This window comes from Mus musculus, chromosome 4 (genome assembly GCF_000001635.26).
Source record: "Mus musculus strain C57BL/6J chromosome 4, GRCm38.p6 C57BL/6J".
NCBI lineage: Eukaryota > Metazoa > Chordata > Mammalia > Rodentia > Muridae > Mus > Mus musculus.
Window position 1 is genome coordinate 87039916 of NC_000070.6, and position 15494 is coordinate 87055409.

Here is a 15494-nt window from a genome sequence, read left to right on the forward strand (position 1 = left end):
AGCCCAAAGGGACATGGCAGAAGCCTTAGGGGACTGCTTCACTTCACACTTTTGGTAGATTTCCAAAGTTCAGTTGCACTAACAGATTATGTGGTCATACAGATTATGTGATCATCTTTGAAAAGTGGTATCTAATGAAATTCAGGGGGGAATGTGAAGTATACAAGCCAAAACGTTGTAGCAAGTCTTTAAGGCAGTGTTTCAGGACAACTGGGACTCCCAGCAAGGCCTAGCAGGGAGCTTGCTCTGTTTTAGGAACTTTATTCTGTGACCATTTTCCCAGCTCCCAGACAAAGAGGACTCAGCGAAGCCTAAGAGTCAGGATTCTTAGGTTTGGCTTTCTAAGCTCGGTGGTCTGCAGTTGGGAGCTTTAAGGTCTCTCTTGGTTTCCATCCCCAGGTCCTTGGAGTGAGCTAAGAGATTAATGGATAAGTAGACACTACTGATAAAGTAGCCGGCATACCCAGAGACTTCCAGAACTTAAACCAAGTATTTCCTATCAGGTGGCAAGGCTAGGTCCCAGGCAGCTCATTAACGCTTGGACCTGGAATGTGTCTCTGCAAACTGGTTGTAAAACCCAGAAACTAACAAAGACCTCTGTCTGCTGATGAGGTAGCATATTACCCGATTATTTATCTTGATGTAAAACTAAAGGCACTAGATTTGCTAAAACTTAATTGGCAGAGGTCACTATTTTGTGTCTTTTTTCCCCCCCTTTGGTATAATCTGTTGTCATCTGGATTTCTTGTGTAAAAGAAGTACTTTGAACTCCTAGGTTTATTTGTTTGTTTGTTTTTTGTGTGTATTTGTTTGTTTTTCATTCTCTTTACTTCACACTGCAGTTTGGTACCTGCAAATCTTGTGGGTTTGCAGCAGAAATGCCAGCTCAGCCTGAACTCCTTAACTCAAGGCAGAGAGGCCCATGATTGAAATTAGACAATTCTGTTCATCTTAGAGTTAATCATAAGAGAAACTCACCACCCTTAAGTGAACATGCCTCCTTCCTTCCTTCCTTCCTTCCTTCCTTCCTTCCTTCCTTCCTTCCTTCCTTCCTTCCTCCCTCCCTCCCTCCCTCCCTCCCTCCCTCCCTCCCTCCCTCCCTCCCGCTCTCTGTCTCTTCCTCTCTCCCTGCCTTCTCATTTATTTATTTTATGAGCACATGCATTTTACCTGCTTGTTTGTCTGTACACCATGTATGTGTGTCTGGTGCTCACTAAAGCCAGAGGATCCCCTGGGTGTCGGGTCCCCTGGGACTTGAGTTACTGATGGCAGCAAGCCACCTGGGAATTGAACATTAGTCCTCTGGAAGAGCAGCTAGTGCTCTTAAGTGCCGAGCCGTCTTTCCAGACCCTCTTTTCAGTCTTTTCACACTCACACTCCACACACACATGCACACGCACACGCACACACACACGCACACGCACACACACACACACACACAAAGCTGTATGTGTGCTGGGGGAAGACTAATGTAGAATATCAGTATTTCGGTTTGACTGATGAAGACGAGGCAACCTAACCTCGTGAGATCGAGGGATGTCAGGAACAGACAGGGTGAAGCATCCACAATTTGCCTTCTGCTGCCATTTAACACCTTCTACATATGCAGTGTGGCAAAATCAGCCTGAGCTTGCCAAGTCTGATCTTTCTGCTTTTACTGCTGACAGTTTAGATCAGGAAAATAAGATGCAATGCATTTGAGCAGCAGATGTATTCTCACAGGAAGAACTCCCTGGTCCCAGTCTTCAGGAGGATGACAGCTCTGCCCACAGGGTTGGGGCTGCTCTCTCTGACAGACCCAGTGCCCGGAACTAGCTGCTTAGTTTGGTTAGGCACATTTGCTGTCTGTCTTCTTAAGATCCAGTCCCAGGGAGACACTTGCCAGAATACATCCCTGAAGAAGTCATGGTGCGTTCAGATATTTGTTTTCTGGATGAAGCCCAACTTTCCAGAAAGCATCTGTTCAAATACCTCAAAAATTCTCTGGCCATGAAAAATCGGACTGGATGAATTTAACCATGAATTGAATGAACGAAACATAACACAGTACTGGAAATGGTGTCTGTGAATGGACTCCTGCCTTGGTCACGGGAAGACAGGGAGGGAAATGGTGCCTGGGCAGTGAGGTTGCAGCCTTCCTCACTGGATGGCAGGAAGGGCCATGGTGTCAGTGTACAGTAGGGTTCCTGCTCAGTCACTGAAAAGTAGGAAACATCATGGCATTTGTGCAAAGTGGGGCTCCCACCTCTTTCACTGCACAGTAGAAGGGGCAATGGTGCCTATGCACAGTGGAGATCCGTCCTCCTTCACGGCTTCCCTGGCTTTCTGTGAGGGTGTCAGGGCTCTGGAATTGGATATCTTGTGTAGGAGGAACAGCCTTGTCCCTCAATTTTGAGAGGGCAATCACTTCAACTGCTACTGTACCCTGTCTTTAACTCAGCTCTGCTGAAAAAAAAAAAAACCAAAAAAACAAAAAAGACAAACCCAGGTCTCTAAAACAAGTAGGCAGAAGGTATGACACCATCTATCTGCTTTGCCATGGAGTCAGGGAACATCTTTCTTCAAAGGGCTTATTTAAGTCCTGCCTTTGAGGCTCTCCCAGGTACTGCAAATAGGAACAGAAATTGGTGAGGCCGTAATGGAGAGGACTTTGGATGTGTCTTTCAGAATGGGAGATATGTGTGCATACTCTTTGACCAGGCATTTCCGTTTTTAGATATTTGTATTAGATGTATGTATCTACACTATAGGTTCTCAACCTGAGGGTCCCAACCCCTTTGTGGCTGATGGACCCTTTCACAGAGGTCACCTGAGACCACCAGAAAACACAGATACTTGCATTGTATCTGTATTGCATACTGATTCATGACAGTAGCAAAGTTACTTTGTGGGGTGGGTCACCACAAGGAACTGCATTAAGGGGTCGCAGTATTAGGAAGGGTGAGACCCACTGTTAGGGAGATTATAGAGGACAAAGGACACTTCGTTGTCTTTCCTTAAGGAGTGCCTCCTTTTTACTTTTGTGTGCATGCAATGTTTTTCTTTAATAAAAAGTAGCTTTAATTAATTTAAAATTAACTTGTGATACTCTGGTCAATGCTTGGGTTGGTAATAAAAAGGGGACATACCACCTGTTCTTTCAAAGGTCTCGGAGCTGCGGTGCCACTTGTGAACTGGACCAAACAATATTTAGGGTTTCCCCTTTCGGTGTGTGACCCAGGAGCCACCTGCTTAACCAGCTACCAGGCCAGGTATTGGGAGGCTGGAGTGGACGGCAAGCCATCGAATGATGTCATACTTCCTAAGGGACAGTTGTGGATAGGAATGAGAGATGTTTAACATCTGATCACGCCTCTCCAGAGAAGGAGGCTTGTCCTTCCTAAGCAAGGCCACGCTGCCTATGGAGATGTCTGAGGAGAAAAGCTTTCCTAGGCTGGGTTGAAATTTCTCTCTGAACCGAGGAAGGCTGGTTTCTTTCCGTAGTCGAGACACTACCACCATCTGATCCCCAAGGGACCTGAAGTTCTCCCTTCTGACAAGACAGACACTGCTTTCCATGACAGATGGCCCATGGACTCATTCCAAGAAAGGTGAGAACCATTAGGCTGTTCCTACATATCAACAACATCCTTTCCTCCCAGTCAGATGTCTGCATCGCCCACCAGCATCCTGACCCACATCTCCAGACGGCCTTGACTGTTCCTAACCTGATTCAACCTCCCGGATCTGAAGGCGGCAGACCTCTGCCGTCCTTGACTTCTTCTCTGCAACTTTTATTTTCTTTCTTCCAACTAGGACATTATGTATGGACGGCTCCCCCTTCATCTGTAGCCTTTGAAACAACCTCTCCTCTTTGAAACAACAGATGTGCTGTTAGAACATCTCCCTCACCCAGTAACCCCACCAATTCTATACCCCAAAGCCCTACCTAACTCTTCCTTTTACCCTCTCTGAAGGTTTTAACCCTTCCCATCATGGTTTTCTCTATTAGTCATTCTGCTGCCAACCCTAGGAACATGGCAACGCCACACAGGAGAGCCTTGCCATCCTTAGTCCCTTACTGCCGCAACCCACACATTTGAAGCCTGTTTCGCCTCAGTCACTTATCCAGTGTCTTAAAGCTATCTCTAGAGCCCATCATGATGACACACCACAACCTCCCAAACTGGGAAGTGCACAGTAATTTCCTGCTCTCATGGCCTACTCATTGCTACTCTCATCTGTTAGCTGTCCCCTTTGGAATGTGATCTTCCCTTGATCTCTGGGGCATCTTCTTCACCCTGTGGCTTTCCTACTTGGGCCTCCTCTTTCTTTGTGGATTCACAGCTTCAGAGTCACCAAAGCTCAATCAGCTGCCATCTCTTCCCATCTATAAGTGACATATTAGCATCCAGTTGTGTTACCACAAAGGATATATGTATGACTTTCAAATTTACATCTAGAGCTCTGTGCAACAGCTCTGCCAAGCTTATCCCTCCCCCCACCCAAGCTCAGCTTTTTATAAAGCCTTCTCAGGGTCTCTGCTTGGCTGTCTCCTGGGACTCCCAAAGTTACAATGAGCTCTTGAGGTCTCACACACTGCCTCTATCTCTGCCTTCCTCACCCACACACAGGTTTCTGAAAGTGAGATCTCCCTGTCATGAGACTTCAAGGTGCCCATCAGCGCCTCTTCCATTTTCATTTCCTAATGACTTACTACTTAATTATTAGGGGCAGTAATTTACCAAGTGTTTTTTTTTTTCCCTTCTACATTTCCAGTCTGTCTTGAAACTAACCACGTGGCAAGGCTTGCCTGTGTAATGCTAGGTTTATAGTTAGGAGTGATGATGGAAAGATCAGTGGATGAGAATTAAAATCTTTAAGTTTTATTGAAAGGACTTTCAGAGAAGCTCCCTTAAAATCATAAAGAAAATATCTGTGGGGGAGGGGCTGTGACTATCTGAGGGGGAGGGGCTGAGACTATCTGGGAAATGGGGTTGTGACAATCTGGAGGTGGGGTGGGGCTGTGACTATCTGAGGGGGAGGGGCTGTGATTATCTGAGTATGGAATCATTTTGACCTTTTCACCGTCTCCGACTATGGATGTGATCCTGGGATGTCAGCAGCAGACATCTTGGACCATGAGGAGTCCTTAGGGTGCTGAACTCAGGTAGAAGGATCCTGGGTTTTAAATTATTGTAGGACAACCATATCTTCCAGGTCCTACACTTGAGAGAAAATATGAACCTCTACCTGTTCAAGACATTGTTAATTTCGATTTATTGTTGAGTCAACCCTATCTGATAATACCAGTGTGTACGACATAGCCATACATATTCAAGCAATGATTAAAATGTACAGGAAAGGCAACGGGCAGCTCACAAACTTGTTTTATTCCTATGGTTTTACAGGATGTATCCTGGGCAATGGAGAACACTGCTGAACAGCATTCCAAAACCCACCTATCTTTGGAAGAGAACACTGGATGGCTGGAGGGAGGTGTGAGTGCTGGGTGCTTTTGTTTCTTTGAAACAATGTGTTATTTTTAAAAAATCTAGCCATGTATCTAGTTTAGGACCCCATGATTCATGCACAATATTAATAGTTTCTTGGTGACATAGAGGGGCTGTTGGTTGCCATGAAACAGGATTAATTCCATCCAGGAAAGGTCTTAATAAGTTTTGTTCTCACCTTCACAACGTTTTTTACCTTACTTTTATTTATGCTAATGATCAATGAATGATTGGGGGGGGGGCTTAAATCTTTTCTTCTGCAAAAGGTTTTGTTGAATGGCAGCCATTTCAGGACACTATGATGCGGGCAGCTTTGGCTACAGATCATAGCTTTCAATGATGTCAGTCAAAGTAACTGTCCAGCTACCTACCTGTCTCTATAAAATGCTGATCTCCATAGAGCAAAAATGACTACTTAGGCACACAGCCTTTGCTTTAAATCTACTACATAAACTGGGCATGGGAAGAGTAGGTCATCTAGAAGAAATAGGTTGAGATAACTTTTTCTTTTGTACATTTGTTTCTTTGGAGAGGGGCAGGAGCTTGTGCTACACGTGTATCTAGAGATCAGAGGACAATCTATAGGAACTGTTTCTCTCTTTCCACCACATGGGTCCTGGGGATTGACTAGAGACATCAGACTTGGCAGCAAGTGCCTTTACCTGCTGAGCCATCTCACTGTCTTTGAACTAGCTTTTATACATTTGTTTTTAGAATTTCACTAAGTGTGTTGTTCCAAAAGCAAATGCAGTCCCTGGGAAAAGGAAAGCTCACTAACATCTTATATCTGTAAAATAATTCCTGTGCAGTTATTATTAAGGGGACCCACTGGTTAGACAGTTTATCATCTTGGGAACGGGGTAAAACTACAGAAGCAGTGTTTGAGTGGGGTGAGGCTGGGTCTTTGCCTGCTCTAGGTTTCTAAGGCTGAGAGATGGACGGCTCTGCTGCTTTCTACGGGTTTAATGTCTTAACAGCCTCCAAATCTCATGTTTCCCACTCTGCAGAAGCTCTCAAAGCAGATTGTCTTTCTTGCTCCTGATCCTTCCTGGCATCACATCCATCCTTATGATGATGAAGAGATGGCTTGGGCTGTTGCATCTGTTTCAGTACTTTATTGCAGAGACAACCCAAAACAGAGGTAGAGGAGAACCAGTATGGGTGTGCTCCCCAGAGCACAAGTCAGAGCTTTGGTGTGACTGTACTGAGTTGAATTTCCCCCTTCTCCCCCCTCCCCATCATCACTTGCTGTCTCTGTATTCCCAGATGGATCACTTTGCTCATCTGAACTTCAGTGTCTTTAAGTACTAAGATACTTCTATGAGCCTTGATTTCTCCTAGTGCCATTACAGCCTCCTCATGTGACCATGGTACTGGGTGGACAACAAAGTTTACAAAGCCTACAGGCCTGCATTCGGACACCTCTCTGTGCTGGAGTGGCCTCCCCCTTTAATTTTCTCTCAGTCCAGTCAGTTGGTTTTTGCCATCTTCCTTATCTAGTTTATCCCTGTCTACTAACCTGTGAAGGCTCATTCAAAGACTCCCTTCTTCATAAAAATCCTCTCCCTTCCCCACTGGCAGACATCTTTTCTACACCATCTTCTGAACTTCTCCAGTCTTTACTGTTTTCTTCCTGGTGCCTCAGTCTCTCTCTGTTACCACTTCCTCTTGTTTGCAAGCTTCATGGGAACAGACCGACTTCTTTTCAGCCATGTTTCCTCAGAGTGCCTACTAGGACGCCTAGCACAAGAAGGTACCCAAAATAATGTGCCAACTATGTGTAGGACAGTATTTAAAAGTCCCTATTCCATTCTTCTCTAGAGATGAGATGGTATGTATAATGCATCTTTCCATTTGATCCTTTTAAAGAGGATGAAAAGGATTTGCTGCAAGTAGCTGATCTGACATCATGCCCAGAGAATCCCTGTAAATAGTTACAAATAATGACTCATCATATGAGCCGACATAATAAAGCCTCACTGGAGGGCTAGTCATAGTGCTCAAACTGTAAAACTGCTTAAATGGAGCAGAGTATTTCCCAAAGGTAGTGACTGATAGTTATTGCCCCAGATGCCTCCATCTTTATTACACTCCCTTACATTGCACAGCATGGAGGGTCATAAATCACAGTTATGATTATTATTTTAAAGTGAGAGGTGAGAAGCCTTTGAGAATGTCTATTGTCAGGTCTGAGGGATCTAAGTTGACTTTGGGTCTCTTTGATGGAATCCAAGAACTAGATTCAAGCCAAACTTGGCTTGTCCTGTCAAAAAGTGTGGTCTTGGAGGGTTGAAGCTCTATTCCATGATCTTATTTACATTGGTACTGCAAAGGGACTGCTATGTGCTTGGAAGACTCCACTCTTTCAGAAGTTCTAATTCCACATGAAGGGTTAATGGCAGGTAGCATTTCCTGGATGGTCCCACAAGAAGATCCACATAAGGAAGATTTCTCTGATCAAAGAAGCCTGAGAACCCAGCAGACCTGATTCACTGTCTGCATGATTCACTGTAGGCTGTGGTGTCTGACAGCACAGCCAAGGACCAAGAGTCACCTGGTAGAGAAGTCTAAGTCAAAAGTCTCTTAGTGCTTTAAATATGGCTCCCTCCTCTCCTCCCTTCCTTCCTTGGTGTTGAAGCATACCAGTAACATCACAGGAGGATATGTCATGGATTGCTGCTTCAGTTATTGTTTGCTTATCATAATGAGGAAGGGTGTTTAGTCAAGAATAAGACAGTGACTGGGAAATAAATGAAGGGAGGGGCAGTTAGAATGATGATGGAGGTTAAAAGTGATCTATGAGGCCACCAAGACACCAGTGGTCAAGCTTCCTGACCTGAGGACCATCCTTGGTTCTTAGTCCAGACAACAGTTTGAGTTTGGTTTTCTTCCTCCCAACCTCTATCACTAGCAAGCAATATCATCAGACTGCAAGTACCCTTCCTTTATCTCCACATGATCTTATCTAGGGTAGCAGGGAAAGAGAAAGGAGCAGCTGCATAACAGCATCTGCTCAGAGAGTTGTATAAAGAGAAAGGAGAGAAACAGAGAAAGGGTTGATAAAGTGACAGGGAGACAAGAGAGAGGTGGGACTGGTAGGTCATGGACAGGGTGTTATAAGGGACAGAATGGAGATGAGTGAGAGTCAACAAACCCTCTCCGTAAGCCAGAAGTCAAATGACAGCCAGGCTGGGGGCTCCCTTCAACCTACTCCCTGGAGGAAGGGCACTGACCAAAAACCTGTATTTCTCCGGCTGTTGACAGGACTCTGATGAAGATCTTCTTAGTGGCCAGACCACTTAATAACTCTGCAGTGGTTAACCAGAAACCCAGGAGAGCAACATAGAAGGGCCCAGTTTTATACAGAAGCCAGAACTGGAAGGGGCTGAGAATGGGCTTATTCAGGACTGTCAGATGATCTACTTTGTGCATGCAAAGCAACTAGGAAATCTTTGGTAAACTAACGCAGCTAAGAAATACTGGAAGCTGAACGCAAGATATGCAACACACTTGGGAATTTCCTGTGTCGAAAGACATCTAGGGTACCTTCTGGTTGCATGTTGGTATCAGAGGAAGAATCATATATAAACCCCAAATGATTTTTTAAAATAAATATTACATATTCCTCAAAATGTGGAGACATGCGTGGGGTGGAATGACAGCTGAGTGAGGAGACAAAGTCCCTTTACAAGAATTCAAAAATGTCGAATTGTTCTTCTATGAATTCTGTTCCAGAATTAAATAATTATGAAAAGTGATTCTGCCAGGGACAAGGGTGCTCTCTGAGATGGGGACTGGAATCCACGAGTAAGTACACTTAAGAATAAATTCCAACTTAGGAAATTGTTCAAGTGACTCATCCAACCTGACAGAGTGGGAGCCTCCTAGAGACAAGTCTGGTGATGGTGGCTCTAGGCTATCAGATTAGGATTCTTGTCTGAGTTGGCAGCGATAGTAGGGTCTGAGGACACAGGCCACTGCCCTCTGCTTGAGAACTGGGTTTTATGCTGGTTTAAAGTGTACATGCTACTTTAGGTATTTAGTTGCTTTTACACAAACAATACATCCATCAAAACTTAATCCTCCTCTGAAATGCAGGGCATCCCAGGTGAGCGCTGGGTGGACATGTTTTCGTATGTTCCTATGAGAACGTGGGTGTTGATTTGTGCTTGTACTGTGGACACCATTTCTCTGCCTGTGTTATATAATCGGGATGATTTGACTGTTTGAATGGAATAACAAAATTACCCATGGTATTGCACGTCTCTAATTCCAACTAAACACAATGGCAAAAACTAGACAAAAATGCAGAACTCAAAACCAAAACCAAACAAACCAACCAAAAACCACACAATGTTACTGAGATCATGCAAAGAAGAAAATAAAGAGGTTAAAACATGGGCAAGCAACAGACACCATAAATGTAAGAAGGAAAAGAAAAAAGCCAGGGGCATACAATTCTGAAATCATTCTTACCTTCTTCAGTCATTGTGTCATAATATTTTAGTTTTCCATATGATCCAAGTTCTACAACATCACAGTAAAAGACACAAAGATAAGGAACGAGCTATAATGCAAGAACTTCGCTTTTACACATTCTTAATCAATCAGATGCAGAGTTACACTGTCAGATTCGGCAATCGTAACTATCTGGAGATGTGCAAACACGAGGCATGTGGCAGACGGCTTCAGAATCACTGAAAAAATGTTATTCAACTGAGGGTGGGCTGGGCTGTGTGTTACAGAATAGGGCACGTTAGTTTAACACTCAACAAAACAGAATACTTGGCAAAGGTGCTTCAGCACAGGCCTTTGCTAATCTCACAACTGTTATAGAGGTGACACTCCAGAAGGAAAGAACTGAGCAAGAACAGCCATCTACACGCAGGAATCCTTGTAGACACTTGCTATGTAAAGTGGCCTAAAAGTCACCGCATGGCTTTTCCAGCCCTCAACAGAACCATCTGTTAGAGAACAAGGAGGCTACCTGGAAAGATGCTGAATGAACAGCCCAATTTAAACTCTCCTATTCCTGAAGAGCTCATGTTTTAGCGTGTCATGTGTGCAGGATGCGGGACAAGGTGCCAGAGGCACTGCAAGCACTGGAAAGACCAGTGAGGCATCTTCACGGGGGGAGCCCACCTGGCTGAGACGACCCAGGGACAAAGGCATGGCCTGCTGTGGTGCAGACAGCAAGGTAGAGGAGCCGTTTCCATGCTTCTGAGTGTAGATGACCCGGGGACCCGTCTGTACTGTAGATAACGGGGAGGCAGGGATTTGGTGTTAACTGAGGACATGATGACTGGGTCAGGGGAGAGAGGAGACAGGGAAGCATTTCTTCTGTCTCTTACTTTAGTTTCAAAACAGAAACTTTGATTTTTGTTCTTTTCACAATCCCACATAATTTTGAGCAGTGTTGTAAGCTGATTAAAAATGGTCATAATGACATTCTCCCAATAAACTTCAAGAATTTAATTAGACTCCAGAGACACTCTTGTGACTCCACAGGATATGTCCATGGCCCATCGCCTTGAACAGATGCTGAAAACTCACATGTGAATCAACTCGAAATTGATGAGTCTGTGTGAGATGCAGGAACCTGCTTAAAGCAGATGATAAACATCCTGCGTTGGGTATGTATACTATACACTCTCTCCTCTATATATTCCTTTCCACATGTCTAATTTCATCTGAAGCTATTTTAATATAAATACACCAGTAGAAAATTATACCTTTGGGGGGGGGATCATCCCATCTTTAAGTTCTTGTGGATCTTATCTATCCTGGCCTTTGTTAGAATCATTTCAAGAGATGCAGGTGCTTCAATAAGAAGTTTAATTTTATTTAAAAAATATTTTCTTTTGTGATTTATAGGTATTGCTTTTAGTGAAGTAGTTTTTTAAGAACAGTTGGTTTATGCACGTATGTGTGTTTACAGAGGAGTAGAGGTCTTAAATGATCCACATACTTCATAAATATTAATCATATGTTCATAGTGGTTTTACAAAATAGGTATGTGTGTGTGTGTGTGGTCTTGGTAAATTGATAAATTCTATCAGCCAACAAATAGATTTTTTTGTAGGCTCCCTTTCCTCTGCCAGGTAAAGCAGAGGCATAAACAGCTGGAATCCACTATTATCTGCTCAGAAAACGGGATATGGGTGGCCATGTGTCTGCAAAGCTGGCTGTCAACCATGTTCTGCACAGTGCTGACACATCACTGTGGCTTGTTAGTGGATCCATCTTCTTTCAGACACAGACCTTTCTGTATGCACACACGTGTTTTGATCCCAACCTGTGAAACATCTGTCTGTGGTAGATGCTATTGTTTTGAACTTCATCTCTACTTGGAGCAATGCATAATCAATACAATCACATTGTTGAATTGCCACTTTATGTTGACACAGAGTAGGAACTCTTCACATATAACGAGCCTCACACACATTCGTGCACTGTGGCAATATCTAGATCACTTCTGAGCTGCTTCCTTGCATGATGAATGGTACACAGGAACAAGAACAGGAGCACACTTTATGGGAAAAAAAATAAGGCAAACAATGGGGAGTGAGGCAGTGAAAAGTTGCATAACAACAGGTAAATAGCCAGTCGAGCAGTGGAAGGAGGAAGCTGAAGGGAATAGCATCGACTCAAGCCGATAGTTTCAGGAAAGGATGGAGGACGGAATTGAACAGATTGGAAGACAGTCTTCATTGTTGGCAGCCACGGGATGGTGAGATGGTGAACTGTGAACTGGGCAGCCACATCCTGAGGGAAGCAGAGCAACATCTCCACCAGCCAGACACGCCTGTTCCCTGATCCTGGGGTCATGGGTGGTGCAGGTTGAGGGATGCAACATGCAAGCCGGACATAAACAGTGTGCGTGCAGAAGCCAGGGCTCCTCACACATCTGGCTACTGTCCTATAGGCCAAGGGTGCCCCCCCACCACCACCACAGAAAACGGCCTCAGCCACTGTTTGTTGACAGCCTGTGGCCAGGCCAACCTTGCTGTAAGGGCCCAGAAAGCATAATGAAACTCACCTGTGCAAGAACTTGACTTCCAAATCAACCACCCCTCAAACCGTGACACCTCAAGCCACCTTTGACTTGTTTTTCATTTATCTGCCCCCCTCTCTCTCCTCTCTCTCTCTCTCTCTTACTTATTTACTTCTGGTTTTTGAGACAGAGTTTCTTTGTGTAGGTAGCCCTGGCTGTCCTGGAACTTACTCTGTAGACCAGGCTAGCCTAGAACTCACAGATCTTCCTGGCTCTGCCTCCAGAGTGCTGCAATCAAAGGTGTTCATGACCATCACCCTGCTGTTTTCAGTTTATTTGGACTAGGAACCAACTGAGAGTCTCTTGAGAGAAGGAGAGAAGAGGCTTGGAAAGCTTAGAAGGTAACTGTTTGTTCCTAGCTTCATGAAAGAGTGGTGTATCATCCTGGTTTCCACACTGAAAATCATCTGGTACCTCTTTTTTGAAAGATTTCTCTAAGGATACCACAGGGCCCATGGGGAGGGGTACATTGCAAACCCATTGGTTTGTGTTTGGAATGAGCCTAAATTTGACCATAGATGCCTCCTCGCACAGTGCCATACAAACTCACTGGTATGTTTTCTATGAGCCTGAAGGCTGGCCACTGATGTTGCCCGACGTTGCGCTGTGCTAGCTTTTGTGCCACCTGGAGAGCTGGGGTCCCAGGTGTCCAAATCCTTACACATCCAAGGAACTGAACATATTATTGTTCATCTGACCACCTTGATCCACACTTGCTAGCAATCTCTCTAGCTGACTTTACCGGTCTGGCCTCTGGGTTCTGGTCCATACTTTACACTGAACAGCATCAGGGTAGGGGTTTTGTCTAATTTGCAAATAAGAATTGGTATTTGGGGCCTGTGGCTTCTTCCTTTCTCAAGAAGTATGCGGGTACAGATTTCTGCTTCCCCAGCTGTACTTTTGAGGCCTTCAACACTCTTCATTCCATAGCTACCACCAAACCCTAGAGATGGGAGCAGCAGCAGAAGGGACTTCTCATGTTTGAAGATTTAAAATCTCTGTGTGTGAAATGGAAAGTCAGTTGTAGGACCTATGCTGAGGTCATTTGATTTGAATGAGAACTGGAGGTGAAGAAACAAAAGCGAATACACATTTATTATTTAAGTGCCATCTCATGGGAAAAATTAATGATTGACGTTCTCTTCTTTTCAAAGATCTAGCTTTTATTTCTGGGTATGGGTTTGACCTTTTCTGGACAATCTGAAAAATCAAGGCCTTCTTAGTCCTGATTGCAGTCCAAACTGCAGTTAAGCAACTGCTGTTGTCTGGTGCTCGTCAAGATGTATGGGTGAGTACTGGCTTGCATGGAAGGATTATGTTCAGCATAAAGTGCATGGAAGAAGATGGGATTTGAAATTGGAGGTGTAGTTTGGGAACCAAGATGTACTGCTTATGGGACATGTGACTCTGAGCAAGGTGTTTCCTCTCTCTGAATGCTGGCATCCTCAGCATGGTTATTGCTCTGTCCTATAAACAGAGTAGCAGTGAAGAGCATACAGGATGACCCACACAGGGAAGAATTCGAGAAGCCGTCATCATTGCAAGTACCACAAAGATAAGAACCCCTAGGATGTGAAGCAGGGCAATGAGACAACTTGGTACCAAGCTTATCCAAGCGTGTTAAGACAAATTCAATATGGCCAAGAGGTTTTCAAAAGAGAGTTGTTGTTCACTAGCAAAAGACAGTCATCATGATGGGGCCAATATTTAAAAACATCTCTCCATTAATTCTTTACACCTGCTCTCAGATTTAAGGAAAATCAAAGCACTGACCCAAAGGAGGGAGCAGATGGGAGATGTGTGCCTTCTTTATCTGATTGTCAGGTGCCGATCGGAGCCCAGACATTTTCCCTGTGTGTAATTGCCAACGAGCTGGTTCCTGGCTAACTTGTCTTATGTTGAGAGTAAAGACTCTGTCTTACTTTAAATCTGTCTAAAACAGAAAACCCACATCCCCACACCACATGCTCAGCTCTCCTCACATTTACTAAATAAAAGTATTCAAATGGACAGCTCCGCAGAGACACTGGCATTCAGAACGCTTTGGTGTGTTGAGTTTTTCTGGACTTGGTAAAACCGAGAAGGTCAACGCTGCTGCTCAAGTTTTTCCACTGCAGCCATTACCACAGGGGTGAAGAGGCCTTCACTGGGCAGCTCAAAGATAGGTGCTAATAGTTATGAGCTGCGTGCCCCTTCCCCCCCCCCCTTTTTTTCTGTTCTTCCACTGAGGTGGGGGCACAGGGAGAGGTGATTACTTGTCAGGAGTGTTTTTATAGGATCAGATGAGTTGGTCCGTGAAGAACTTTGGACTGGGGAGTTACAAACATCTTTAGTAACTGGTGTCCTTCCTCTGTCTGCCAAAGGTCCAGCAACAATCTATAAAATTCAGCTTAGTGTAAAGTAGTGAAGTCTTATCCAAGGGCTAATTGTCTTCATGGGTGGCTATTCAAAAGTGTTTTGAGATATGCAAATGAGAAACAAATTACCTATACTTCTTTCCCAATACACAGAACCCGATAAAGGACGCCTTGGAAAACTTCCAAAGGCAAGTCAGCAAATTTGTTAATTTAGTCTCAGAATGAAGGTATTTTGTCTCTTCTATAAATCTGAGGATTTCCTTTAATCGCAGAGTAAATGTTTGCTTTGAAGATTTTATTTCTTGTTACTTTGGATGTTTGAGACAGTGACTCAAGTTGCTCAAGCGAGGCTCAAACTCACCACTTAGCTGAGCTCAGCCTGGAACTCCTGATCTTCCTGCATCTACCCACCCAAGCACTGAGACTGCAGGCATTTACCAGACATCCAGCATGAATGTTTATAAATGACAGGATAAAGGTTGATGATCTGTAATTTCCCATCATACATAGCACTTGCACTGTTCGGTAGATCTTATGATTGTTTTGTGGGGTGTTTGGAATAGACTGGTTACTGCATTTTTTTTTTTTTTT

General features: G+C 44.2%; 1 protein-coding gene across 13 annotated transcripts in view; it reads right to left on the reverse strand.

Annotated features, from left to right (window-relative positions):
• Positions 1–15494, reverse strand: part of Slc24a2 (solute carrier family 24 (sodium/potassium/calcium exchanger), member 2) — a 247529-nt gene that overhangs the window by 56792 nt on the left and 175243 nt on the right. For 7 of the 13 annotated variants that reach the window (XM_006538347.4, XM_006538345.3, XM_006538342.4 and 4 more), the window contains one exon: positions 9969–10019. The exons of the other annotated variants lie outside the window; for them this stretch is intronic. In XM_006538347.4, coding sequence (XP_006538410.1) covers positions 9969–10019 — 51 coding nt within the window. The remainder of the gene's footprint in view (positions 1–9968; positions 10020–15494) is intronic. 13 annotated transcript variants of the gene reach the window in all.